The sequence below is a fragment of the Martes martes genome (genome assembly GCF_963455335.1).
Source record: "Martes martes genome assembly, chromosome: 2".
Taxonomy (NCBI): domain Eukaryota; kingdom Metazoa; phylum Chordata; class Mammalia; order Carnivora; family Mustelidae; genus Martes; species Martes martes.
This window is the reverse complement of record NC_137889.1, coordinates 197,518,616-197,545,419: the sequence shown is the minus strand read 5'-3', so window position 1 is coordinate 197,545,419 and position 26,804 is coordinate 197,518,616. Positions and strand designations below refer to the sequence as shown.

General features: G+C 39.9%; 1 protein-coding gene across 4 annotated transcripts in view; it reads left to right on the top strand.

Moving 5' to 3' along the window:
- Positions 1-19,253, top strand: part of RASSF6 (Ras association domain family member 6) — a 42,449-nt gene extending 23,196 nt beyond the window's left edge. For 2 of the 4 annotated variants that reach the window (XM_080797324.1, XM_080797325.1), the window contains exons 3-11: positions 1,658-1,736; positions 5,877-6,016; positions 10,230-10,327; positions 11,635-11,819; positions 14,622-14,723; positions 15,063-15,114; positions 18,449-18,567; positions 18,693-18,790; positions 18,888-19,253. In XM_080797324.1, the coding sequence (XP_080653450.1) occupies positions 1,658-1,736; positions 5,877-6,016; positions 10,230-10,327; positions 11,635-11,819; positions 14,622-14,723; positions 15,063-15,114; positions 18,449-18,567; positions 18,693-18,790; positions 18,888-18,963 (949 nt within the window). In that variant the 3' untranslated portion in view covers positions 18,964-19,253. Of the gene's footprint in view, positions 1-1,657; positions 1,737-5,876; positions 6,017-10,229; positions 10,328-11,634; positions 11,820-14,621; positions 14,724-15,062; positions 15,115-18,448; positions 18,791-18,887 lie in introns of all 4 variants that reach the window. The other 2 variants (XM_080797322.1, XM_080797323.1) reach the window with 1 other exon arrangement.
- Positions 19,254-26,804: the final 7,551 nt, after the last annotated feature.

Sequence of the window (26,804 nt, the reverse complement as noted above, 5' to 3'; positions counted from 1 at the left end):
TCTGTAGAATCTTTTTATGTGGTGATTGTGTGAAGTGTATAGAACCTTGCAAATGTGCTCATTAAAATTACAGTGTCAGATGGAAAGAGTGCATTTACATGGTCTCAAGCATAAAAGTCAATATGCATGAATTCCATCATTCAATATTTGGTAAGCATTCATTGGTTAAGAGCCTACTATGAAAAAGTCTCTGCTCTAGCACTGGGAAGACAATAATGAATAAAACAGACCAAAATCCCCGCCTTAAAGAGCCAGTATTCTTGGGGAGGGAGAAGATAATGAGGATTGTAAGAATTTTAACAAATGATATATTTGAAAATTTAATATGAGATTTCCCCCCCCATTAAACTGCTTATATAAAAAAGCGTTCCCCCCTTTATTTGGTATGTTTCATATTTTAGGAATAAGAATTTCTCTGATCATTTCATTCAACTGGTGTTCATAGAGTTCTTACTATGTACCAAACACTTTTCCTGAGCACACAGAATATAGTGCAAACAAAACACACAAGCACATCTGTTCTCGTGGAGCTATGGTGAGAGAGACCAAATACCAGACAAATATGTTAAATGTGTACAAGGTTAGAGGTGATGAAGGGGCAGAGGTAAGAAAGCAAGGTATGAATGTTGGGAGAAGGCAAACCTTTAGATCGAGTGGTCAGAAGCACTCCTTGAGATGGTGCCTTCTGAGTAAAAAGTTAAAGAAAATGTGTAAACAGTGTGTCACTGGGTGGGGAGTAAGAGGAGAGGTCATTCTGGATAGGGCGATCAGCAAGTGCAAAGGCCCTGAGGTTAGAGTGTGCCTGACATATTCAAGGAACATTAAGGAGGCCAGTGGCTAGAGTGCAGTGATTGAAGAAAAGAATAGTAGGAAATGAAAAAAAAAAAAAAAAGAATAGTGGGAAATGAGATCAAAGGGAAAGAGAAGTCCAGATAACATCTGGCCTCTTAAGTCATTGGAAGGATGTTGGCTTTTATCCCAAATAATGAAAAGATACTGGAAAGTTCTGAGCTGAAGACAGAGATGATCAGGTTTGCGTTAAAATAATAGCTGCTGTAACAACAGACTACAGATACAGGAGGCTTTGAGACTGTCGCAGTAACCCAGGTGAGAGAAGTTGACTCGGACCAATAGGTTAGTTAAGGAGGGTGAGGATCTGAGGCTGTGAAGGCACAGGGGAAGGGTAGAGGAGGGGCAGGAACCAGTATTCCCACTGCCAGAGCCCACCTGCCATGAAGGATTAGTAACGTGGGAGCAGTGACCATTTCTGAACTGTTACTAAACCCTGTGAAGGAAACATGACATCAGGCACATACTAGGCACTTAATTTAAGCTGGTTAAACGTTGCAAAAGCAAAAAGAAATGTGAAACCATATCTCTATTTTGTGTCTGTCTCCTGTCATAGAACAGTCTCCCCACCACTTTGCCCTGAGTCATTTTCCCTTCTTTGTTTATTTATTTATGAATTAGCCCCTCCAGTGTTTGTTGATGTCCCAAGAAGACTGCATTTTCAATGACCAGCAGTAAATGAAAATGACAGAACAGTGTAGATTCCGTTGAATCATTTCTTTGTCATACCTGTATGAACTGAAAGTACTATTGTCGCCTTTTACTGTGAAAAAGCCTGATTGTAACCAAATGTAACTTTTTTTTTTAGAGAACAACTCAATTCTTTATTGAAGACCTATAACATTTTTTATGGGAACCAGAAAAATCTGCATATTTTATATGGACAGGTAAGCCCACCAAAGAAATACAATACGGTTTGATCCCCCAGAAAGAAATTCCATGAAGGTATAAAGGGATCAGGATAAATTGGAGTCCATAATCTAGCAGCACAAGTGGTCTAGACAAACAGGTGAATCTTTGACTTGATCATTATTTTTATTTTTAGACTTTATCACAAGATCCCAGTCCTGGCACATGTGACTTTTAAAGCAGTTTTAGGGATAGGAAAGCATTTAAAGTTATTATAATGAACTATTTACTTTCTAGTTTTAAAACAATGTATAAAAATTATTTTGCACAGCAATTCCACTGGAAATCTATCATAATACTTTCTGATGAATGTACCAGAACGTATAGAGAAGGTGGTGTCATCCCACGGTGACATCATTTGTAATAGAATTTGGAGATATCTTAAGTCTACACCAGTGGGGGGTTGCTCAAATAAATATGATACAGACAGTAACATAGTTTGATTTGGTCGTTAAGATGCATCAGTTAGATTCCAATGGATGTGTACTATGTTAAAACAAATGTTAAGATGTGAAAGAAACAATTCAGAAAAGTCCTGAAACTAGAAAGCATTTTTAGGAGTGCAAATGGCAGGCTGTTCTACAAACTGGCCTTAGATTTTTCTTTTTTCCTCTTCTCCTTCTTTGAATGCTTCATTCTCCATGTCTCTCCACTCAGTCTTGTATCCTAATGGAACTCACGTCACATCTTTACGGTATCTTCCTGGTCCCTGGGAACCTTAGACTTTTCTACCTCTGATTCATATCTTCAAATTTGATGATACAGCATTGGCTTTAGGCTACTGTGATTTGGCTTGAAATTGCCATTGGGACAGAAGGAAACTTATAAACAACTCTGGCCTTTACTAGAGAAGTTAAGCGATTTAGGTCAATTGAACATTTCAGTTATCTTCCCAAATGTAATAGATAGAAGAAGGAAATAACTAATCCCTTTACAAAGTAATGGGTATAACTTTTATTTCAATACTGTCCTATATCTTAGATCTCTAATATATATAATTGTAAAGATAATTTAGGAAAATTTAATAAAAGGTCAAAACTTTAAAAAAAGATTGTTTATATTTTACTTGAAGCTTCTACAAATTTCATGATGTTAAGATATTTGTTTCCTTTGGGAAAATGTATGAATTCTGATCTTACAAACATGATTTGAGGCATGCACTTTCCAATTCTACGAACAGTGTTCAACTTACAATACAAAAGTCATTTAATTTTTTTAAAATTACATGAAGTGAAGTACACGGTGAGACAATTACGATTGCTTAATCTTTCTATCTTTACTTACTGGTCAATAAAGTTAGAATTCAGAATTTTCTAAATATCCTTGGTTACAAAAACAGACATTGTTCAAAGGGAAAATATGGAGGATCATATGTAGCTTTCTTAATCTCTGGTTAATTCAGCAAATAATGATTGTCTGCCATGTGCCAGACACTGTTCTAGAAGGTGCAGATACAGCAATGAAGAAACTGGGCAGAATGTCCTGCCTTTATGCCTCTCACATTATAGAAGACAGACAAGACACAAAACATGCAATATATCCAGTGGTAATAAAGGCTGTGGACAGTAGCAAAGCAGGGATCTAAGGGGGGGTGGGGGAAGAGGACCATTCAACTGAAGACTTTGTGAACTTTGTGAACGTCACAGAAGTCTGTGGGACACACATTACAAATGGAGACAGCAGCCTGAGTAAGGGGCCAAGCCTGGCTTGTATAATTGAAGTAGAACAGGGAAGTCAGTAGAACAGGAGGTTTATGAGAATGGAGCATTAGTGGACAACGCAGCTAGAGACACAACTGTGGAAAGGAGAGCACCAGGGTGTGAGGGTCTTGGAGATCATTGCGAAGACCTTAGTATGTGCTTGGAATGAGGTGGAAAGCCACGGGGGAGTTTTGCATAGAACAGTAACATTATCTAAAAAGTCTCATTTTAAAAGGATCTCTCTAGCGATAGGGCGTATAGGAAAGGGCAAAGAGAAGAATGAGAAAGAAGACTCTTGCAATAACCCGAGCAAACAATGACAGTGGTGTGGGCCAGTATCATAGTAGTGGGTACAGTGAGTGTGGTCACATTAGGGATGTGTTGTTAAGGTGGAGCCAATAGGATTTGCTAATGCATTAGATGTTGAGTACAAAAGAAAGATGAAAGGCGACTCCAAAATTCCTGGCCTGAGCAACTGGAAGGGTGAGGGGCGATTTGCCAAGACGGGGAAGACTTGGAGAGGAAAATATTTGTGGGAGTGAGATCAAGAGTTAATTAGGAAGATACTAAGCTTGATGTCAGGTAGCAGTTGGACACCTGGAGTTCAGGGGATGGTTTGGGCTGGAAATACAAAGTTGTAAGCCATTAGTTTAGATTAATTTAATGTATAGGGACCTTGAGATCACCAAGGATACTGGCATAGATCTAGAAGAGAAGAGGCCTACAGATTTAGAGGAGATTAAATAAGTGTATACAAGCCTTCTGTGATCATTTATTTAGTTAATCTCCAAAGAGATGCTCTGTGAAATTAAAAAAAAAAATATTCCAATACTCCTTATGTGAGAAAACCTAGCATTGGCTGATAGTAGTCTGGGGTATTGCTTTTTGAAAGCAAGAATTAGATCGTCATAGAAGAGCGGTTTCCATGAATTTTTGCTGTAAGGGATTAGTTGAAGTATAATTAAACAAAGAAGGGTTGCTCTGCATCAATAGCTAAAATGTAGGAACTGCATCACACGCTGCCATCTCAGAGACCAAATTACGCTTGGTTGGTTGCTAAAAACAGCTGACTGGTAACCTGATCTCTGAGTAATCTAAACCGTGGACTCAGAAGTGGGAGAAGGAGCACATTTTTGTTTCAGGAGTGACTCGGAAATAAGTTTATCAGCCGAAGAAATAATAAGTCATAATGTTTATTGAGCACTTATTAAATATCGGGTCCTGGGAATCAGGGATTATTATATGTCCCTTCTTCAGAAGCAGCACGTTTAAAGGTGCTCAGCATCTCATCCAAGGTCACGCAGCTGGGAAGTGACAGAGCCAGGGTTCGAACACAGGTCTGTCTGATTCCAGAGTCTGGAGTTTTCATTACCCTCTCAAATAAAAAGTCATTTTTATTGAGTCATTTACGTCTTCTAATAATTGATTTTTCATGATAACAGTAGTTATTAGATGTTGTAGTTGTTATTGGATGGTTGGAATATGACTCCTCTTCATTTCTATATTTTTTGAAATTTCTATAATGACAACATGTTACTTTAATTACGGAAAGGCTTTTACATAGACAAGAGAAAAACTGATTACAAAATAAGTTCTGCGGAACTATGCTTTGGTATTAGTGTTTACATCTACAGAGTAAGTAAATGCTCACAATTGATTTTTTTTAAAGATTTTATTTATTTATTTATTTGACAGAGATGGAGAGAGAGAGAGCAAAAGCTGGCAGAGCAGCAGGGAGAGGGAGAAGCAAGTCTCTCCAGAGCAGGGAGCCTGACCAGAGGCTCGATCCCAGGACCCTGGGATCATGACGTGAGCTGAAGGCTGATGCTTAACCGACTGAGCCACCCAGGCGCCCCTCACAATCCATGTTTGCATAGAATTTCCTTCTTTTGTTATATTTCCAACTTAAAAACTAGTCAAATGATTCTGATTTTTTTTCAAATAAATACTTTCTGTTACACATTTAACAATGTTTTCATACATTTTTCGCTCATTCTGCATAATTTGTGAGTTAAAATTTTCATTCAGAAGTGAAGAAACAGCCACTAAGTCTTTGAAGAGCTGTTCTTCTGATTCCTAGTTTAGTAGAGTGTTTAGTTCTGCTATGATTTGAAGATAACAGAATTAAGCTTCCTGCTCATTGAAAAATCGTGGAGTTCAGAAAAGCATTTTCCACGTATTGCGCCCTCTGGTGGGTGTGTCATTACCCATCAAGGACACCATGACTTGGCTAGTTATAGCTATTACCAAAAAGGAATTATTTTGAGGATAAATTGAAAAACCAAAGAACCTCACTGGAGGATTTATTTTTATTTACTAAGATGTCTTACAGACTTGATTTCTACATTTTCAGTTAAAAGATTTACCTTCTATAAATAATACAAAAACCATGTTTGAGCCGATTGTTTTCTTCCCCAGACAGAAGATGGAGAACCAATCGTTGAAGGAATGTTGGACATTTCCTGGGGAGTAAAACGGCCTATACAACTGAAAATCCAAGATGAGAAGCAAATCCCTTCTTTTACTAAAGTGAAGTCGCCCGATGTCTTTTCCAGAAGGTAAGCTGTTTTTCATATTTTAACATCTCAGAGGATGACCCTCATATTTACCTGCCCTCATTGTGTGGACTCCTAAAGCTGGGAGCCCGAATGCTTGTAACACGATCTCATCTGATCCCCAGCAACTCTGTGAAGTAGGTGTTCAGAACCCCGGGGCTCTGAGAGTTTGGGTAATTTGTGCAAAATCTCCAAACACCGTGTAGCAGACCTCAGGTCTACCACTCTGCTGTGTTGCTCTCTCCCAGAAGACTGAATTCCTTTATTAGAAAAGACGAAATATAAAGGCAAGATTCCATTAGGCCTGGTCACCAAAAGGGGATAAAATGTAAATTTGTCCTCTCCTTGGAACAGAAGGCTCTTCCTGCTTTCTGGAAAGGAGCTTTAATTATGCTCCACCTGATTGTCCTGGTCCTATTCAACAGAGCACAACAAAGTGCCCCTGAAGTTCAGTAACCGCACAAGACCATCCTCTGTGTGGGTTTATGCAACTGTACCCTGAATACAGAAGTTGGGCTGATTTTTTTTTCATTATCCTCTGCAAATTTTAGAAAAATAAATATTCCCAGAAGGAATCATACATACAATTTTTTTTTCTTTTTTCTTCCTAATTCCCTACTTTCCTTCCTTTTTAATCCTCAACTTTCCAACTTATCTCCCTGTAGTATATATGTGGGGGTACCGAGCCTTCTCCTTCCCCATCCTGCCATGTATAACATCTATTTCCAGATAGGCTGGAGTTCTAGGAAGAGAGGTCGAAGAGAGAGCCAGGACTTTTTCCTTACTCTGATCCTCCACCATAAGCAGGGGGAGCCCAAGGATCATCGTGAGGGGAGACCCACTTCTGCTTGGGAAAAACCATCGACACCCACTATGATTTGCACCTGGCCGATTTGTTCAGATATGATGCTCCAGCAGCTCTGAATATTTTGTAATTCCCTATACATACCATGCAGCTTCTTCCTTGCCTGACTCCTGGAAAGTCTCCCTGCTTTTCAGCATCCATTTGTCTGACTCCGTTCTCTCAGTCTTTTCAGATTCTGGTCAGGGAACAAGGTAGCACATTCCACAGAAAGCCTTCCTGACCCTTTCATGGGTATGAGGTGCACTGACAATTTTTCTAGTCACTTTCAAAATACGCCATCAGTTGCATTTTATGCACATACCTCTCTGGCCTGCAAGCTTTTTCAGGGTATGGAACATACCTTATTCATCTGTTATCTTGGTGTTCCATAGTGTGCCCGGCATAAAGAAGAGCCTCAAAATAGAGTCTTGAATCAAGCCCACAAGCCTGGTAGTAAAGTTAACCTCTGCTCTGTTGTGAAAACTGCCTCCATCTACCGCTTCTAACTAGTCTCCCTTCCAGGCTAAGTGTTGCCGATGGGGGAAGGGTCCAGTGTTTGTGGAAGAGCAGAAGGGAGCCACAGACTTAGGCAGCCTGATGAAGCCCTGTGTCCCTCACCTTCAGAGACCAGACGACTGATGGGGCTGATGATTCTAAATGACTCGGAGCTCCCTGTAAAAGGAGAAATTAACCCTGGGCTCCACATTGAGATAACTGTGCAAGATATGAATTTGGCAAAATTAGCTATCATCATTCATATGCCTAAAAACTCGTTGCAAAGTTCTCTGAGCAGCCGGTTGCTTTTGATGCATTTTCATTATTCAAGTCATGAAAATTTAATAAGTATGGAACATTAAGGGAAGATGTCAAGGAGATGCAGGGAGGTACTTGTGTTATCACATGAAGTCTTTTTTTTTTTTTGAAAAAAATTTTTTTGAAATTAAAATTGAATTGAATTAAAATTCAAAATACTTGTTCCTAAAAATCCTCAATTTGGGCACAAGTTTCAAGAGACCAGGTGGGCAGAGTAATATTGATGCCTCTCCATACACGGTGGCAGGTTAAAAATGAATATTCTCATGATGTGACACCATCGACACCAACAGCATTTTTCAGTGTTTATCAGCAAGAACATTGCTGTGAACAAAACAGGAATGATCTTTCATTTCAAGTTGAGAAAGAACTTCCTAGAGAACTTGGCTTGCCCTTTGCCACAGCAATGAAACTTCCCGGAACATTCGAAGTGAAGGGCACCCGCGAGGTGTATCAGATCCTTCTGGAGGTGGAGAATGATCCGAAAGAGATGCTACCCCTCTCACACTCAAGACCCAGATTAGATTCCGTTGTGGTCAAGTAGCCAAGAATCTTCCGTGGGAACCAGCTCAACACCCTGCAGGAAGGGGCAGCATGATTTAGAATGGCTGTTCCTTAGCCTCTGGTTCCCTAGCAGAGCACAGGGCCACCTGAGGACCTATTTTGTGTCAGTCCAGTCCTAGACACAGTCACTCTGGCTGCCACCCATAACGTGGCATTTGCTTAAATTCTGAGCCTTGAAGGAAATCCTGTGAACAAAGGGGTGAGTCCCTCATTCTCACTTCTTTTTTTTTTTAAGGATTTTATTTATTTATTTGACAGATCACAAGTAGGCAGAGAGGCAGGCAGAGAGAGAGGAGGAAGCAGGTTCTCCTCTGAGCAGAGAGCCCGATCTGGGGCTCGATCCCAGGACCCCGGGATCACGACCTGAGCCGAAGGCAGAGGCTTAACCCTCTGAGCCACCCAGGCGCCCCTGAGTTCCTGTCTGTGGGCAGAGCTTCTCCCTCTGCTCCCACCGGGTGCCAGGTGGGGGATCTGCAGTGGGTGGACGTAGAGGAGAAGCCATGGAAGTTGTCACTCAGTGGTAGGAAGGGCCTGGGTCTTTCCATTCACCCATTGAGAGCATCATCAGTTTGTCATGCTAACTTGTTTTAATTATCTTTGGAATGAGTCACCCTGAGTCAGCTTAGAGGGAGTGGTAGAAGCTTAAATAAAAATCAGTTTGTTTGAACTGTGACCACCTGTGATCCTTTATGGAAACAATCCTGTGGGCGGTACTTTGATCTTTCCTATCTGGTCCAAGTATTTTGTTTCAAAAATCTTCCACAATTTTTCTCAAAAACAGTAACAACAACCCAGCCTTACTGAGGTTATGTTTACTTGCACCAGTTTTCAGTTCTGTTTTTTAATAAAATCAGCTTTGGCACATTTTGTACAAATCATGACAGAATGACATAGAGAACAGAAGCCAGACAGGCGTACATTTGAATAACCTTAAGAATGTAGTTTTTGTTTTTTTTTTCTTACAGCACAGGTAGAAAAATGACCACATTCCATTTGTTTATCAAATTACTACCTCCTTTTTGTTTTGCATCTCATCAGAAAACTTCCCCACAGTTTAAATTTACCAACAGTACACCCCCCGAAGCAGTCAGAGCCGCACTAACTGTCGTGTGCTTGGGCAAGTTACACTATGAGACCTGCATCAAGTTCCATCCAATTTTCTTTGAACAGCTCTGGGTAACTGCCCTCAACTGTAGTCATGTGCAACAGTTGTATGTGGGTGACTTCGAATTACCCAGAGCTCAAAACTGATGCTTTCAAAAGTGGGGCACCTGAGTAGCTCAGTGGGTTCAGTGTCTGCCTTCAGCTCAGGCCTGGGATCGAGTCCCACATCGGGCTCCCTGCTCAGCTGGGAAACTCCTCCCTCTCCCTCTGCCTCTCTCTCTCTCTGCTTGTGCTCTCTCTCACTTTCTCAAATAAATAAATAAAACCTTAAAACAAAACAAAACAAAACAAAAGACCCTGGTACTTTCTACTAAGATGGGTTAGGGGGCAAAAAGGGCCAAACACTCATATGCTGAGCCATGTTTGTCCCCCTGAATTTGGAACCTTAAAGATAGGCACAACTTACTGAGAACACTCCACCTACGAATGCTCCGAATACAATAGTCACTCAAAGCATGTTGGCAGAAAGAACACTTTTACATCTAAACTCTCCTAAGAGCATGGCGAGATATCTGTGGAACAATGGATTATGATGATTTCTACTAATTCTATTTGCATACACATTTTATAGCATCTATATAACCTTGCTTTCAGGGTATAACTGAATCATTATATCAGATTTGCTTAAAAGCAGTACAGAAAGTATTTAAAACACATACTGACCATTCTGGTATAAATACAATTTTAATAATATCATAAAATTGTTATAATTTAGGGTATGCTTACCTATGGAGGCCCTTAATACTATATTAATACTGTATATCTGAAAAACACCATGTGCCTCATGATATGAATAGAATTGATATCATTACAAGATTTATTACTTTTCAGGGGAATGACACGCTGGGGGGAATTTGATGATCTTTACCACATCAGTGATCTGGACAGGACCCAGATTCCAGCATCTGAAGCAACAAACTCCAAAGAAGGTAAGTACCAAATTTTTAACTAATGGAGAGACTTCTTTTTTAATGTAAGGTGTGAATCTTAAGTGTTTCTCTGAAATTTAACATTTTACAACTCTAATTAATAAATCTCTCATATTAAAAACATCTCTTAGGGTCATACTAACTTACGTCCCTACAGTGCTCATATGATGTTTAAGAACCTTATTTTACTATATAAAAATACAGTGATTTTTAAAATTACATCAAGCCACTTAGATTTACTAGATTAGGGAAAGCTAACGGTTTGAATAAATTTGTGTACATAAAATTCTTCAATATTTTTCTGAAGAATTAGGATCATTTATTATGCTCAGTAGCCTTTTATGTTAGACCAATCCCCTCAGGTTGGATTCAACATCTTTTTAGAAGTTGAATGTTTTAGTTAGTTAATAGATATTTATATAACACTCCTTCCCAGAAAGAGGAAGATATACTGGGATCACTGTATTTGATAGAATTGTTTCAAGTGCTTATTAGAAAGAGAAATCAACTTGAACATCAGGTAAGTTCATATCGAACTTGACAAACCAATGGTCAATAGCAGCTTCTACGACATGTAACCTCGGGAGCTATGATGACGACGTAATAGTAGTAATATTAGCAGGTGTCATTTACTGAAGCTCTGCTAAGTGTCAGACCTGATTGTGTATCTTACATAGATTTGGTTTTCACATAACATATGGAGATCCAAGGAGGGGGTAGCTGATGCCTGAGGCTGGGAGCTGGGTTTCTCGTTCTGGGGTGGTCCTATTACCAAGCTGATTTTTGATGGAAAAGGGTATCCTGCCGACATTATCCTCATGAATCTATCAACAACTTCCAATGTTTATTCATTTGTTCCCAGCTTTTTTCATCACAGTCCTTCCTGCCGTCTCCATAACAACCCATATTTAATAACAAACATGATGCTCCTTCCAAGATTCCCTTATCTTTGTCTAATGGCTCTTGGCATCTTTTACATAAGGGTCCTTCCCGTCTGCCCTTTAAAAACACTCTTCTAAACCCAGGGGAAATTCAACATCCTGGCATCAAAGATACCATAAAAACCTATCGATATCTAAGCACCAGTGCTAGAAGAAGATGAAATATCTCATGCCTATTGGATGACACGCTAAGTACAACAGGAATTTTTTTAAAATCCCAAGGTAAAATGGAACACTGTTTCCTACTGTTTGAAAACATTATAATTTACTGCTTAGCTACATATTTTCTTACCAAATACATATTAAAATCCACCCAAAGAGGTAGGCGGCTAAATGATGTGGCCTTATAACCTTTATCCTTCCCAGATTATTTATCTTATCACAGTAGCACTCTGAAGCCTTATGCAGGAGAAGAGCCAGAATCCCCACTGCTCTATCGAACCATGAGTGAAGCTACGCTGGTGAGAAAAAGGATGAAGCCTCCAGCGATGGACGGAAAAGAGAGACAGAAGCACAGGGCCTCCATTAACGGGCACTTCTACAACCATGAAGTGAGTTGTAGCTCCCTTCATGTCACTGAAAATAATGTCTGTTTTCCTAACAATGCCCCTCAATTTGACTTACAATTAAAAATAGTCACGATAAACTCGTAGTCGTCTAATATTTATCAGGCACTCTCTATGTGTTAGGTATTCAACTGTTTTAAATTGGATTTCGATGAATTAGCTCAACCCCTGAAACAATCCTTTGAAATAGGTACCGTTACTTTCCCTCCCTTACATGCATTCAGTAAGTAAGGTTCACAGAGGTGAAGTCATTTGTTAGGGCGCCCTACTTTTAAGTAGCAGCTCTGAGCTTGAATCCAGCTTTGTCTGAGTCCAGAACTCCAGTACTCACCAAGGCGATGGGTGAGCCCTGTCTCAGGGGCTGGCTGTGTGCCGAGCTCCGGCAAGAGCAAGATGGCTCAGTGCAGGTCCCTGCCGACGCGGAGCTCAGGTCTCGGGTAAGGAAACCAACGCATCAACAAATGGCATTATTCTAATGCCTTAGAATAATGTAAGTGCTACAACAGAGAGGAGTTCAAAGTACATTTGAACACCATGATTTAAATAAAGAAGTAAAGCCAGCCACACACCTATTCTTCCAATAAATCAAATTTCTCCTTTCTCCACGTTCCCTTCCAGGCCTTGTACATATACACATATTTTCTTATGCACGCGTAGTTGTACTTTAGACATCATTTCTATTCTGATTTTTCACTTAATGGGTTAAATTTATGAGCGCCTTTCCACAGTTTTTGTTAAGGCATTTCACTTTGCTGAAGGTAGGAAATGTATCGTTTTTTTCCTAAAACTCAAATTTTTCATGTCATGTACTTCAGCAATGATTCATCCATTCATTTAATAAATACTTAAAAAGCACTTACTCTGTGCCAGGTACCATTCTAAGCCCTTTAATACAAAATGTTAACTCGTTCCTCTGAAGCTTTTCTCCTGGAAGGCTTTTCTGCCCGATTCCGTCTTCTACCCTTGGGAACAGAGCTGTAGCATGCCTTTGGAGGCTGGTGGGGAGAAACCTCCCTTGTGAATTCTCCGTTCAAATTAGGCATTTTCCTGGCTCCAGAATTTCCTCTTAGCCATAAAGTAATATTGATAGTCCCCTATAGATGTGCAACTACCAATTGCCCTGGTTTCTATGCCTCATAATTACACTGTGTCATCATCATCTTGTGGGGCTGATTTGTGTTAAAGAAGGCTGTGAAAACCACCCTGTTCCAGACGAGCAGCTTCCAGACGGGCCCTCCTCCCCCGTGCTAAGAACGACATTGGCACTAAGTTGGCAACACCATGTAGTGGCTACATGCTTGGGTGCTGCAGCCCGACCACCTGATGTCCAGTTCTTGCTGAGCAAAGTTAAAACATACCTCCATCACTTAGCTGTCATTCCTTTATCCTTCCTACTTTGCAAGGTGGATGGGACTAAAAGGAATGAGGTAAGCTAAGCACGCAGCACAATGTCTGGCCCAAAAGAAGAATGCAGTTTACATTAGCTTTATTGTTGTTGGTTAAAAGAGATCCAGCTAGAACTACACCGAGGTCCTACAGATGCCAGTCGCTGCAATTTAATAAGCAAGAAAACGGAACAAACCCCCGAGCCCCGAAGCACTCTATCAGTGGATGAGCCATAAGCAGCATCTAGGAATTTAAATTGATAGAGTCGTAAGATGTGTTTTTATGTCACGAAACCCCACGAAAACACCAATATCATTAGGACATGAACAACACCCATATTAGAGGCTCAGATGATAATATCTGTACATAAGTTAAGACTACTGACTTGACCTGTATATACGGTATATTTCTATCCGTACAGTAATAATAAATGGTTTTTTTCTATTGTGTGTTTTGGCCAAGGAAACTGATCTCAACCTCTGAAAAACATGATTCCAAATTCATTGTATGTTGGCAGTTTGGAAGGGCTCTTGGAGACCATCTAGTCCCACTCTCTTATTTTATAAATGAAATCCTAAAGAAGCCTCTTCAGGCCTTAACGTCTAGTGGGTTGACAAAGTTGAAGTTGTAAGACATTCTGATCTAGGTCTCCGAGTCCTAATCTTCCACTGTTGCCAAACTCCATGAAGATTCTTCCTATAAACAAAATCGAATCACATATGTTACCTACCCTCCCCTTGGTGCCAGACGATCATATGGGTCTCCAGGTGCCATAGAGCTCATCGACACAGGTCATATGTGTCACACAGTGACCCATCAATGCCTCACAATGTGCACAAGCATTGAATTTTCTCATCTTCAGCAAGGGTTTATTCCAGACATCCTCCATACATCTATTTTGAAAAATTATTTCCTTCTCCATATTTCTATTCATGGAGATGCCGTGAATATACGCACTTTGACATTTACTTACCGACTTCCCAGTATAAGGCTCATCTAACATTCCATCGAGTCACCCCAAAACCCACCCATCTCCGTGTCTGCTGATCCCACCTCATTTTTAGAGTCTGGGAACACTATTCATGTTACTTTTCATTTGTGTTTGGGTATACTTGATTTATTTTAAAATCTTGAACCACGGGGGAGAATGGTATGATTATCTAGTGAAAATGTTTTGAACATCCTCAAATGATGTTTTACCTAACTTACTCTAGAAACAATGTAAAGCTGCTTAAAAGGATACATGATATCCCACCAATAACAAAGAAAGCAAGCACAAGAGAGCAAAATTTTTTAAACTGGTGATTTGGGATTTTTTTCCTTTGCGCATAATAAGGCCGGGTTCAACATATTGATTCTTGTTAGTTTGATGTAATTTTAAGGACTTTGTTTTCTTCCCAGACATCGATTTTCACTCCAGCCTTTGGATCAGAAACCAAGGTCAGAATAAACAGTAATATGAGGACTGAAGATGTAATAGAGCAACTTCTCCAAAAATTTAAGGTGAACTTTATCATGAAACTGAGCTATAACTCTCTTGTATATAATTTAACTGTAGATACATAAATTCACTCTTCTGATAAAGACCTATGAACATGTGAATCTAAATTAAGTTGTTCAGTTGTGAAGAATTCTTTTTATGTATCTCACACTTTTTTCTAATTGAGCTTGAGAAATTACACTATTCCTAGGGAGCAGAGAAGTTTTTGTGTCTAAAAGTGCAAAATGAAAGTGAGGAAGCAGGTACATAACTTGGGTCTGGTTAGCTTAGAAAATATCTGATAATGATCAGTCGATCAAGGATGAAAGCATTCATGTTCATTTATTTTTCTCCATTGACAGATTGAAAATAGTGCCCAAGATTTTGCACTTTACATTGTTTTTGCAACAGGAGGTAAGCTTGATCACTCTTTTTTATAGGATTCCAGGATGTTGTAGTTTTCTGCCTCTGGCTGAGATTCGGTGGAAGAAAGAATAAAGGAAGAAAGAAGGAAAGGAGGGAGGGTGTTTTAGGTTATTCATATCTCACAATTTCGGAGGAAGATGACTCAAGAATAAGGTATCCTAGAAGAGCTTATAATACAAAACAGTTTGCTTGTTGGCCGGACATTAAATTACCTGAGTGGCAGTCAGGGCACAGGAGTGCGGGGTGTGGGTGGGGGGTGTCTCTGGAAAGTTCCCAAGCATTGTTATGAATTGATATCATTGATATCTATACCTCTTTCTTTCTGGCTTTCCCTTCTCATTCTCTTACTGGAGTCATCAATGCATACCACTTCACTCTGACCTTGTCATTACCACTTTCTTAGCACAGTTTCTGCCACACTGTAGGAGTGTTTTCTCTCCCACAGTAGAAGAAAATATGCACAGCTCAGTGGTAGGGAGCAAAGCTTGGCAGCAAGACATTGAAGACATTGGGAAGAGGCTACATGTGGGGTGCCAGGAGCAGGGATGAAAGACAGACTAGAGAAAAAGCTAAAGCAATACTGAAATGAGTTTTTTGAAAACCCTAAAACTGAAAAAAAATGTATGTTAAATTATAGAAATATCCCCAGTCATAGGTTGAGTATCAGAATGAGCTGGAAATGGAATGGTATAAAAATAATTGGTTCGGATGCCAGGACAACTGAAGAAAATGAAAATTAGGTCTTTGAAAATATACAAAATTAAAGCCCTTACAAATTGAAAGCTTAAAATATAAGAAATATAACTTAAAAAATCTAAGGGTGTGTATGTACAAATATATTCATATGCTACTTGTTTAGGAAAAAAACTAAAAGGTATAAAATAAAAAGCAGAAATAGACTGTATAAAAATATAAAAGATACAAATAATAGATTATGAAAACTATCAGGTAAAAGATTAATACCTATAATATCAGAGTTCTTGCAAAATGATAACAAAGGGCAATTCAATGAAAACAGAACCCACAATGAAATATTATCTCACATTTAGCTGATTGGCAAAATGTTTCAGAAGGATTCTACCTATGTCTGGTGTGGTGGAGGGTAAAAGGATATTTTCATGCAATTCTGGTGAAATATGACTGTCTTTACTTTCTTGGGACTTGTTCTAACATTATTAACATTCACAGGATACATATCCTTTAACCTGGCAATCCCACCGGTGAGAATCTACTCGACAAAAATAAAAGGACTAGTACCTATAGATTTATGTGCAAGGCTATTTTTAATGACCAAAAATTAAAGACAAAGTCACCTATCATAGGAGAATGATAAAATAAGTGGTTATTAGGCAACCATTAAATGGAGTGTGTTAGATGTATACCAGTTAAATGGAGGGAATTCCATAATATCGATTACATGAAAAAATGCAACACGCCTACAAATGTATATACTTTGATCTGATTTTTGTAAAAGAATTACAAATCCCATCTCAATATGTAGTATATAAGATCGTATGATCAGGGAGAAAGGTATGAAATAATAAATATCAAATCGCAAACATTGATTACCCAGCTAGGGGGTTAGGGTGATGTGGAGAAGAGGGTGGAAAAAGGAGGAACATAAAAGTAAAAAAAAAAAAAGTAAAACATTTTTTAAAACATGACTACAACAAAAATAGCAAGTTTCACATGACCCCCTTTATGTATTGTGTGTTTGTGTGTGTGCATAAAGACGTATTCTAAGGGATGGCTACATGAAGGGTAAAGCTGATTGTCTCAGAGTTCTGGGATTCCAGGTGATTTTTACTTCCTGCCTTGCACTTGTCTCTATAGTTTCAAGTTACAATAGCATGTATGTTTTTTTTTAAAAACTTTATTGAGGAATAATTGGGAATAATTGACAGATACAATTTTATCTATAATATGATGATTTGATATACATCAAATGATTGATGTATATTTACATACATTTTACATTACATTTACAAACATTTACATTTACAAACTTATTTACTCACTCTGATTGGGACACACTTCCCCCAAATAGCTCCATGGTTCCATACCTCATCTCTTTCAGTCTTTATTCAAATGTTACATCTTCAGCGAGGCCTTTCTCAGCCTCCCTATCCATAATAGTATACTTGTCCCCTGTACACACCTACTTATACATACACATTCTTTCTACCCCTCTCCTTGCTTTATTTTTCTTCTGAATACTTATCACGAATACATGACATGTGTTACTGGTTTATCTTCCTCAGAAGATTTATGTCCTCAGAATGTAAGGTCCATGAGGGGAGTGATTTTTATTTGGCTTTTATTATAAAGTGCCCAGCGCAGAAAACAATGCCTGAAACATAGTAGGAACTCAAAAAATATTTGAGAGAGGAGGAAAGGAGATGAATGTAAGGGCGCTGTGGTCTGCTCATGTTTCATTCTGATAAAAATGAAATCACGGATGTGAAACTATTTTGACAGAAAGTTGGAAGTGCTTAGGCGGGTGGAAATTTGAAGTTCTGGGAATATACCAGATTGGAATTTATTTTCTTTCCCATCTCATTATTTAATGGCTGAATGAATGAAGCCCTTAGATGAATGAAACAATAAAAATACCCGTGATGTGAAAAACATTATGAATATATTTTTTCTTAGATTTTATTTATGTATTTATTTATTAAAGAGAGAGAGTGTGTATGAGCAGGGGGAGGGGCAGAGAGAGAGGGAGAAGCAGACTCCCTACTGAGGAGAGAGCCCAACGGGGGCTCAACCCCAAGCACCATGACCTGAGCTGAAAGCAGATGCTTAACTGACTGAGCCACCCAGGTGCCCCTATGAATACATTTTTAAGGAAGATCCAAGGATTGGATTGGGATGAGCAACAAGGGAGTCATTGAAGATAATTACAAAGTTTTGGACCTGAACAACTGGGAAGATGAAAATACAGTAACTGAACTAGGAAAGGATCAATAAAAATTTGTTGAATGAATGAATGAAAAATCATAATTTCTGGGGAGTGTTGCTTGATAAGAGCATAAGTGGAACTGGAGATTTGTCTGATTATCCAAAACAAAGGCAAGACTGAATTATCTGAGATACAAATCAAATTTAAGAGATAGCAAGAAAAAGGAGTCCATGTGTAGTTTTTTTTTAAAGGTTTTAATTTTAATTTACTCATTTGAATGAGTGCCTCCTGTTGTATGTTCTTTTTAGGTCTTCCTCCAATGTGAGCTAAAAAAGGAAAATGAATGGATGAGCTATCCTTCTTCTCTTTCCCTAGGATGGATTCCTGCCTATCGTTGATGCTTTTTTTTTTCACTTGCAGAGCGGAGACGGCTAAAGAAGACAGATGTCCCGCTACTGCACAGGCTCCTGCAGGGACCTTCCAAAGAGAATGCTCGCATTTTCCTCATGGATAAAGATGCAGAAGAAATTAGCAGTGATGTATGGATACTGTCACCCCGAATCTGTCTTTGCTTCCTCCTGACTCAGCACCTCTCGCAGAATCTGCTTTCTTTTTTGTTTCATTTTGTTGTTGTTGTTTGTTTGTTCTCTCCCTCCCTTTCCAGGTGGCTCAGTACATTAACTTTCATTTTTCTCTCCTGGAATCCATCCTTCAAAGATTAAATGAAGAAGAGAAGAGAGAGATCCAAAGAACAATAACCAAGTAAGTGAGGAGCATGCATGCCGGGTGCCTACTCCTTTAACAGGTCCAGTGCACAAAACGTGTTCAATTTTTAATAACTCTTTCTCCTCATTTTCAGATTCAGTACAGAAAAGGCTGCTATACTGAAATGTCTTCAAAGTAAACGGGTAGTAAAAACGGAGACAACGGTTTAGCAGTACAAGCTGCAATTGCCGAAACACTTCAGCTGAATCAGAGGGTTATTACTATTTGATGAATGCATACATTCGACCCTTGCATTCATACAAATACATATGCACTTGAATCTGTAGGAAATTGAATGTCGAAAAAGCTTGTCTCCCTTTGAAGTGATGAGGTTAACGAGGGTTCACAGTTGCACTGAAAGGGTCTTGAATTTAGTTTCAGTAACTGAAACAGGCTTGGATACTGTGTATTCCAAATACTTTAATAGTAAAACACACCAATGAACTCGAATCTAAACGGCGTTTTCAGATGTCATGTCACTTGAACTTCTTTTAGCTCAAAGTATTGAGAGAACTTGAGCCTCATCAACTGATTCTCAGAAATGATTCAGAAGTAGAAGTTACCAGCTCTCGAAATACAAAAGGAGCACATTTTCACCCAATCAAGGAATTGGAGGGGGTCAGTGTTTCGCAGCTCCCTGAAAACTCTATCCTCTTTACAAAATCCAGGACTGTCTTTATATGGTCAGTGGCTTTGGCTATTTGTAACATCAGAGCTATCTGTCCTTTGGGGTGGAAAAATTATGGGCCCTGTTAAGAAATCCAAATAGCAATTTTCTCAACCTGAGCCCTTTTAGTCCCCCCTCTGTTCTATTCATGACTTTCCAAAGTATTCTTAAGCATTTTTCAGTTGAACTAGTTTTCTTTATTTTTCCAAACAAGTTTACCACAGAGACTTAATATATCTAATCTGCCAGAACAAGATTTGGCCCACAGTAACCATTTGTTGCCAAATGAAAAGATCAGGTAATGCAAAATTTGTAGCTGAAGGTGGGCAAGGAATCTGGAGCTCTGTTCTTTTCCTTCAAGACAACTCATTCCAGGAGGCAACTCTCAAGGTACCTCAAAGTCTGCTAAAACCAATTTGAAAACAGACACAGAGAATGCCACAAGTATTCTCTATGCTTTTATTTATGAACTCTATATTAGAATGGAGTTTTATGCAGCACTGTTCCGTTCTCTAAACTATGTCCATTTGCATTCCTCTTAAGCATTATATTAAATTGTTTGGGTACATTACATGTACTAAGGGAGAAGGGTTGTCTGTAGCAAGCCCAAGTTGGAAGATTAATTATCAAAATTAAAATGCGACACCTTTTTAAGACAAAGTGTCACCAAAACCGAAACCGAAACCAGGTGAAAGTAAAAGTGTGCTATGACCTTTAAGTTCTAGGAAATCTTTTCTTGAAGAAAACAGAGGCTAGCGTCATTACCCTTCCAGCTATCAGTTCATAAGAAAATGGTCTCATCATGCCAAAATGGGGCAAATGAAGACGTTAAAATTCGGTATACTTCTAAAGAAATTTTAAGTCGTGTAAAGTGCCTGCCATAAAGGACAGAAGAGTAATCATTAATATATTGAAGGTCTACAAGATGTGTAAGAAAAATACCAAGACGTGGGATAAAAAGTAAAATCACAGGAGAGGAAACAAATAGCTGCTCAGTGTGTGTGAGGGGGGACGGATCTTAATGGTGATCCCCTGTGTCCAATAAGGAGACAGAAACAGTAATTGAAGCAGAAGTTTAATATAAAGAATCAAGCTGTGATGATAGAATAGAAAGAAAGAGACCTCCAACGTGTACCCTAAGGCTGAGGAAGAGGACCCCCAAAAGGGAAAGTTTGGAATCAGGGGTCGGGAATGCGCCCGAGAGGCTGTGGTTGCCGCCCGCGGTAAAGGGGAGTTTGCTGCCTGCCCGCGTCAAGGTCGTCGTAGGACAAACCGCCCTTTGGGGCGCGGAGCGGCTGGGGTAAGTGGGCAGGTGTGCAGAGGGCCCTGGGGATTCTCTTTAGGCCCAGGGCCCAGATCGCATAGCGTCTGCGAATGGAGGTCTGCGGGGAGTTGGGGGACAGAGAATCGGGGGGTCCTGTTGCAGGTGCGCCGGGGCCAGGAGCTAAAGGGGCTTCGTCTGTAGGACCCGGGGCAACGCTGCGCGTGATCGGGGCGGCAGTGCCTTCGAGGCCTGGGACCGAGGCTGGGCAAGTGGCTTCCCAGATGGGCACCTGGGGCGGAGCGTGGGAGGGTGCGCGGGGGTGTCCCGTGCGCAGGCGCCGACTGAGGAGGTGGGGCCGAGAGCAGTGACCGCGGGAGGCCCGGCCCAGCACCCTGCTCCGGGCCGCGCCACCGCGAGCCAAATCAAAAGCGGGAGGAGGGGTTGGGGACACAAATGGGAAGAAAGCTGCACCCTACAGGCAGTTAACCCTAGGCGAAGCAGGGGACGAAAGAAGCCCACCCCCCAGGAGGCTGGCCGGCCCGCCCCTAGCGTCAGGAGAGCCGGAACGTCCTCCTGCTGCGTTTCTCCAGCGCCCTCTACGGACAAAGCACGACATCGCGCAAAATGCACTAGAAACACATTGCAAGGTCCATATCCGCTTTCACGGAACCAACGGTGAATGCATTTGGAGCCCAGAGTCAATAAAATAACTAATATGTCAGCAAAATACCAAGTAAAAAAAAAAAAAGAAAAAGGAAAATGCACTTTTTGATCTATTCGCAAAGATTAAGAAATGATATTAAATACTCAACAAATGACAATCACATGACCACTCAGACCCCTGGTAGAAATACAGATGGATGTAACTTTTCTTGAAAGCCATTTGGTGGTAAATTCATCTTATAATTCAACTTATAGACTCTTGTAGTGAAATAATCAAGCATAGAAAGATATTATGCAAAGATACTTATTATATTGCTGTTGTGGTAAAAGGAAGTAAATAGCCTAAATGATCAAAAATAGAAAGCAAATGATTAGAGAAGAGAAAAAAAAAATTACCCGTAGAATGGTATGCAGCTATTAGAATTATGTTTCCAAATAAACTTTAATTATAGAAGAAAATTCTTCTTACATATCTAAGTAAGAATATACATACAAATATTCAAAATATCTCTTATCCATAAAATAGGTTTCTGTGTGTGTGTGCACTAATATTTGTATCCACACAAACCAGAAACACATTAAATGTAGTTATACCTGGGTTAAAGCATTTTGGGTGAATCGTTTCTTATTTTTCCATGCTTATTATTTTATAATAAACACTTTGCAAATTAGGAATAGAGAAATGATGATTAAAAAGTTACCAACCAGGGGTGCCTGGGTGGCTCAATGGGCTAAACATCCGACTCTTGGTTTCCACTCAGGTTATGATAGAAGGTCGTGATATGGAGCCCCACACTGGGCTCTGCGTTCAGTGTGGAGTCCGCTTGAGAGTCTCTCTCTTTCCTCCTCCCTCCTCCTCTGCTCCTCCCCTGCTCACATGTACTCTCTCTCCCTCTCTCTCTCTCTACTGAATAAATAAATCTTTTTTAAAAAGAAAGTTACTAACACAAAGTAGCAAGTACATGTAAGCACAGAGTCCTACTAGATGCAAAAACATCAGAGTATTTAGTAAGATGTTCACTTCACTTCTGTGGTAGTTTTAAAATATATTCATAAAGCCTTTGATACTCCTCCTTTCAAGAGGTAGGACCTAATCCTTCTCACTTTGCAAATGGACTGAACCTAGTAAATGAATCCCGATGAAGAGAGGAAAGCAGAAGGGTCAGTGTGTGACTCTAGGGCTAGGTCATATAACACTACGGCATCCTTCTTGCTCACGGTCTTGGATCACGGGCTCTGAGGGAAAGCCAACTGCCTTGCTGGGAGCAGCTCTGCAGAAAGCCAGAATGATGGGAATGGAGATCTTTGCCAAAGTCAGCAACAACTGAGGCCTCCCGTCCCCAGCTAGATGAGTGGGTCATGTGACTGTCCCCAGTCAAGCCTTCAGATGACATAGCCCTGTGTAACCATTTGACTACAGCCTCACGAGAGACCCCGAACCAGAAAACCCAGCAAACCCACTCCTGGATCCTCAGAAAACCTATGAGATAAGAAATGTTTGTTGCTACTAAATTTTCACGTAATTTGTTACATGGCAATAGATAACTGATACAATTTCTAAGACAAAAATTTTTCAGAAGCATCTTTGCATAATATAAGAAAGTTTCGTCATAAAACTCTTTATCCTTGCTCAAGGGGGTTCAAATATTTCACTACTAGTTACATATTAGTTTAGATTCGATCCCAGATAGTGTTAATACTTACTAATGGTAGAGGACCTGTTACATTCACCCTTATACACTTTGCTGTACTTAATGTTATGTCTTGTATATAGGAAGTGCTTGATAAAAATCAATTAATAAAAGACTTAATGACTTAGTGAATCAGTGAGTAAAAGAATGAGTGAATGAGTTATAGGAAATATTTTTTCTAAATATCTCCTGTATATATGCCTCCTTTTCACAAATCTGACCCAGTAGCTAAAGAAATATAGAATCTTTTCTGAATGGTTTCCCCTAATTTGATGGCATATTTAATTATCTCTTGGCTATGTGAAGTATTCAGTTAGGCAGTGTTGCTATGGAATTTTGTTTGGGGCCATTCATGTCGGTTTCAGGAACTGAAGGAGAAAGAAGTCCATTTTCAAGGAAGTTGATGAGGTGGAAAAGATTGCAGGTATAACTGTTACATGGCTATGTCTACATGTGAAAGGAAAGGCGTGCGATTAGGACAAAACCCTCAGTGGCATCCATGTGTCTTCTAAATAAGAAGAGCTAACACCTATTAGATGGAGCTATTTGAAATTGTCAAGATTTAACCTACAAAAGCAGCAATTTCAGATTAATCACACTAATGGCACCTGCCATTTAGCAAGCAGTGTTTTAAGCTTTACATATACTAGCTGATTTAGTGTTTATTATAGTCCCACAAAGAAATGGCCCTTTCAGCCCAATGTCATAGATGAAGTAGAAAGCCAGCCATGGAGAAGTTAGGAGATATGCTAAGGGCTTTAGGAGAAGAGCTAGGTAGGATTTGAATCACTCTCCAGAGTCCACCTTCTTAACCGCTACAATCTATGACCTCACTCTCAACTACACTCCATCCATCTGGCAGTGACAGTTGACATCTGACAGTTGTCAGACAGATCTGACAGTGACAATCTGGCAGTGACAGTCTACTTCCGAAGACAGTTGTGGGAGCTATAGGAATCACACATGCAAAGGCCGGCAACTGACACGTAACAGGTATAATAAATCTTAGCTGCTGTTGTAATTAAACTACAACATGCCCCCCCCCGCCATTGTAGCCCTATTTTCCACTAGGACTTACCACCCACAGCTACTTAATTTTTTTTAAGTATTTTATTTATTTATTTGACAGACAGAGATCACAAGTAGGCAGAGAGGCAGGCGGAGAGAGAGGAAGGGAAGCAGACTCCCCGCTGAGCAGGGAGCCCGATGCGGGGCTCGATCCCAGGACCCCGGGATCATGACCTGAGCCGAAGGCAGAGGCTTTAACCCACTGAGCCACCCAGGCACCCCTATTTAATTTTTGTCTTCAAACCAGCCAAATTGAATCACACACCATTCCCCGAAACACCTCACCCCCCATCCCACCGCACCGCATCTCTGTATGTTCAAATCCTGCCCAGTTTCTAGTCTTGGCCAGGGTCATTCCTTCTGCGACTTTTCCCACTCTCTGGGACAATGTACGATCTTAGACTGGTGCGTCACGTTATCAGTTAGCTCTGCTCTCGTGACACTGGAAGTTTGAAATCTGCCCTTTGTTATAATTCCTTATGTGTCTGGGTCTCATATAGTTCATTAGTTATCTGCTTTTAGTGTATTCATATTATGCTCTGCAGCACCAAGCCATGTATGGAATACAATAGAAACTTAACAAACATTTCTTTGTGTCTAATTTGTTAATGTATATGAATGTGTCAAAATCACTGGAGTGAGGAAAAACTATGCAAAATCAAGTAAATTGGGGGTGCCTGTGTGGCTCAATCGGTCAAGTGTCTGACTTTGGCTTAGGTCATGATCTCAGTGTCCTGAGATTGAGCCCTGCATTGGGATTCACCCTCAGCAGGGAGTCTGCCTGTCCCTTTCCCTCTCCCCGCCTCTCCTCCCATTTGTACTCCTGTGCACGTGCTCTCTCTCTCTCTCTTTCTCTCTCAAATAAAATAAATAACTAATTAAATAAAGTGAACTATAATGAGGATTAATTTTTCTTCTATAATCAAAATAAATTCACTTATGTAGTAAACCCTAAAACATTACTGCTTAGTTGTTATTATACACTTCAAAAATCTGGAAAAATAAAAGTAAGTTCAAATGATAAGTTCATTATGTCATTTATGCCAGGATTTCTGGGGAGAAGACTGCTATTATAAATCATCATTGAAATCTCGAGTTAATAAATATTAGGACCCCTGGGTTCCAATGTCAGCATCACATATATGGGGTAAAGATAAAAGATGGAAGGATAGGGAAAATGGGTTAAGGAGTTCGGAGGTCAATTTAAAAGTTTAAAGAAGGGGGGCGTCTGGGTGGCTCAGCAGGTTAAGCCTCTGCCTTAGGCTCAGGTCATGATCCCGGGGTCCTGGGATCGCGCCCCACATCGGGCTCTCTGCTCAGCGGGGAGCCTGCTTCCTCCTCTCTCTCTGCCTGCCTCTCTGCTTACTTGTGATCTCTGTCTCTCAAATAAATAAATAAATTCTTTAAAAAAAATTTAAAGAAGGGAGCATGCATACAGCAAGTATATATTTTATATATACATAAAATATTATGTTAACTATAGTATTATGTATTGATAAATTATTAATAAGTTAATATAATAATTAATAATAAATTAATAAATAATATATTGTAATAAATAATATGCAAATAAATTAATAAATAATTAGTATATTGATATATTTATAATATAGTTCATTACATATATAGTGTATTTTATATATCATATAACATATAGTATATTCAAGAAAAGAGAGATGAAAGAGGGAATGAGATGGACAGGAAAGAATGAGAAACTGAATGAACATGGGAGGCATTCTTCCAAGGCCGAGGCTTTAGTTGCAGAGTCAGTGGTTAAAGGAGACAGCACTAGATATTTGTTTAACTGTTCGTGGAAGGAAATAGCCATTGTCTCCTCAATACTGTGACATTGAGTTTTCAGATCATGATGTTCCTTACAAGCCAGAGGAGCACTAATGCACTAGGCAAGAGCCCAGTTTCTGGAGCTGAATGGTCTAGATTCGACTCCTGGTTCCGAACCACCTGTGAATGCCTGGGCAAGTTACTTAACCTCTCTGTGCGCAATGTCTTCGTCTGTAGAATGGGAAGGTTAATAACAGTACCTGCCTCATTAGATTGTGATGAGGATCAAATGAATTTTTCCAGGTAAAAACTTAACAGTAGTACCCGGCACACAGCCCCATGTTGGTTGTTAGTACGCAGCCAGCGACAACGAGCCGGAAGTTATGTCTAACTACGTGTCTCTAGGACCCCGGTTGTTGCAAAAGCAAACTTAGTTCGCACGTAGGTGACAAGGTACCGCCCACAGGACCTATTCCTCACCTCAGTCCTGACCTTTTGGAGCTTTGCTAGTAACTCAAAGACTCTTGGCAAACAGAATGTTAAATATTTTCTTGATTTCATAATGTGTTCAATGCCACAGGCATGAGGCAAAGTCCTGATAGTTCTAGTCTAACTGATGGTGAAAGAAAGAGGCAAAAAGAAGGAAACGCCTGTTTTCACCACGTTCCACCGGAAGGTAAACCTTATGAAGACAGGAATTTTTTTCTGTTCTGTTCGGTCACTGGTGGGTGACCGAAGCTGGGTCACAAGCTCCTAGAACTATGCCTTGTACCCAACAGATACCCACTAAAAATCTACTGAATGAATGAATGTTGTAAGTGCTTCCAAGTACCTTCCAGTCCTACACCTTCAAAAAAGAAAAAAAAAAAAAGCCAA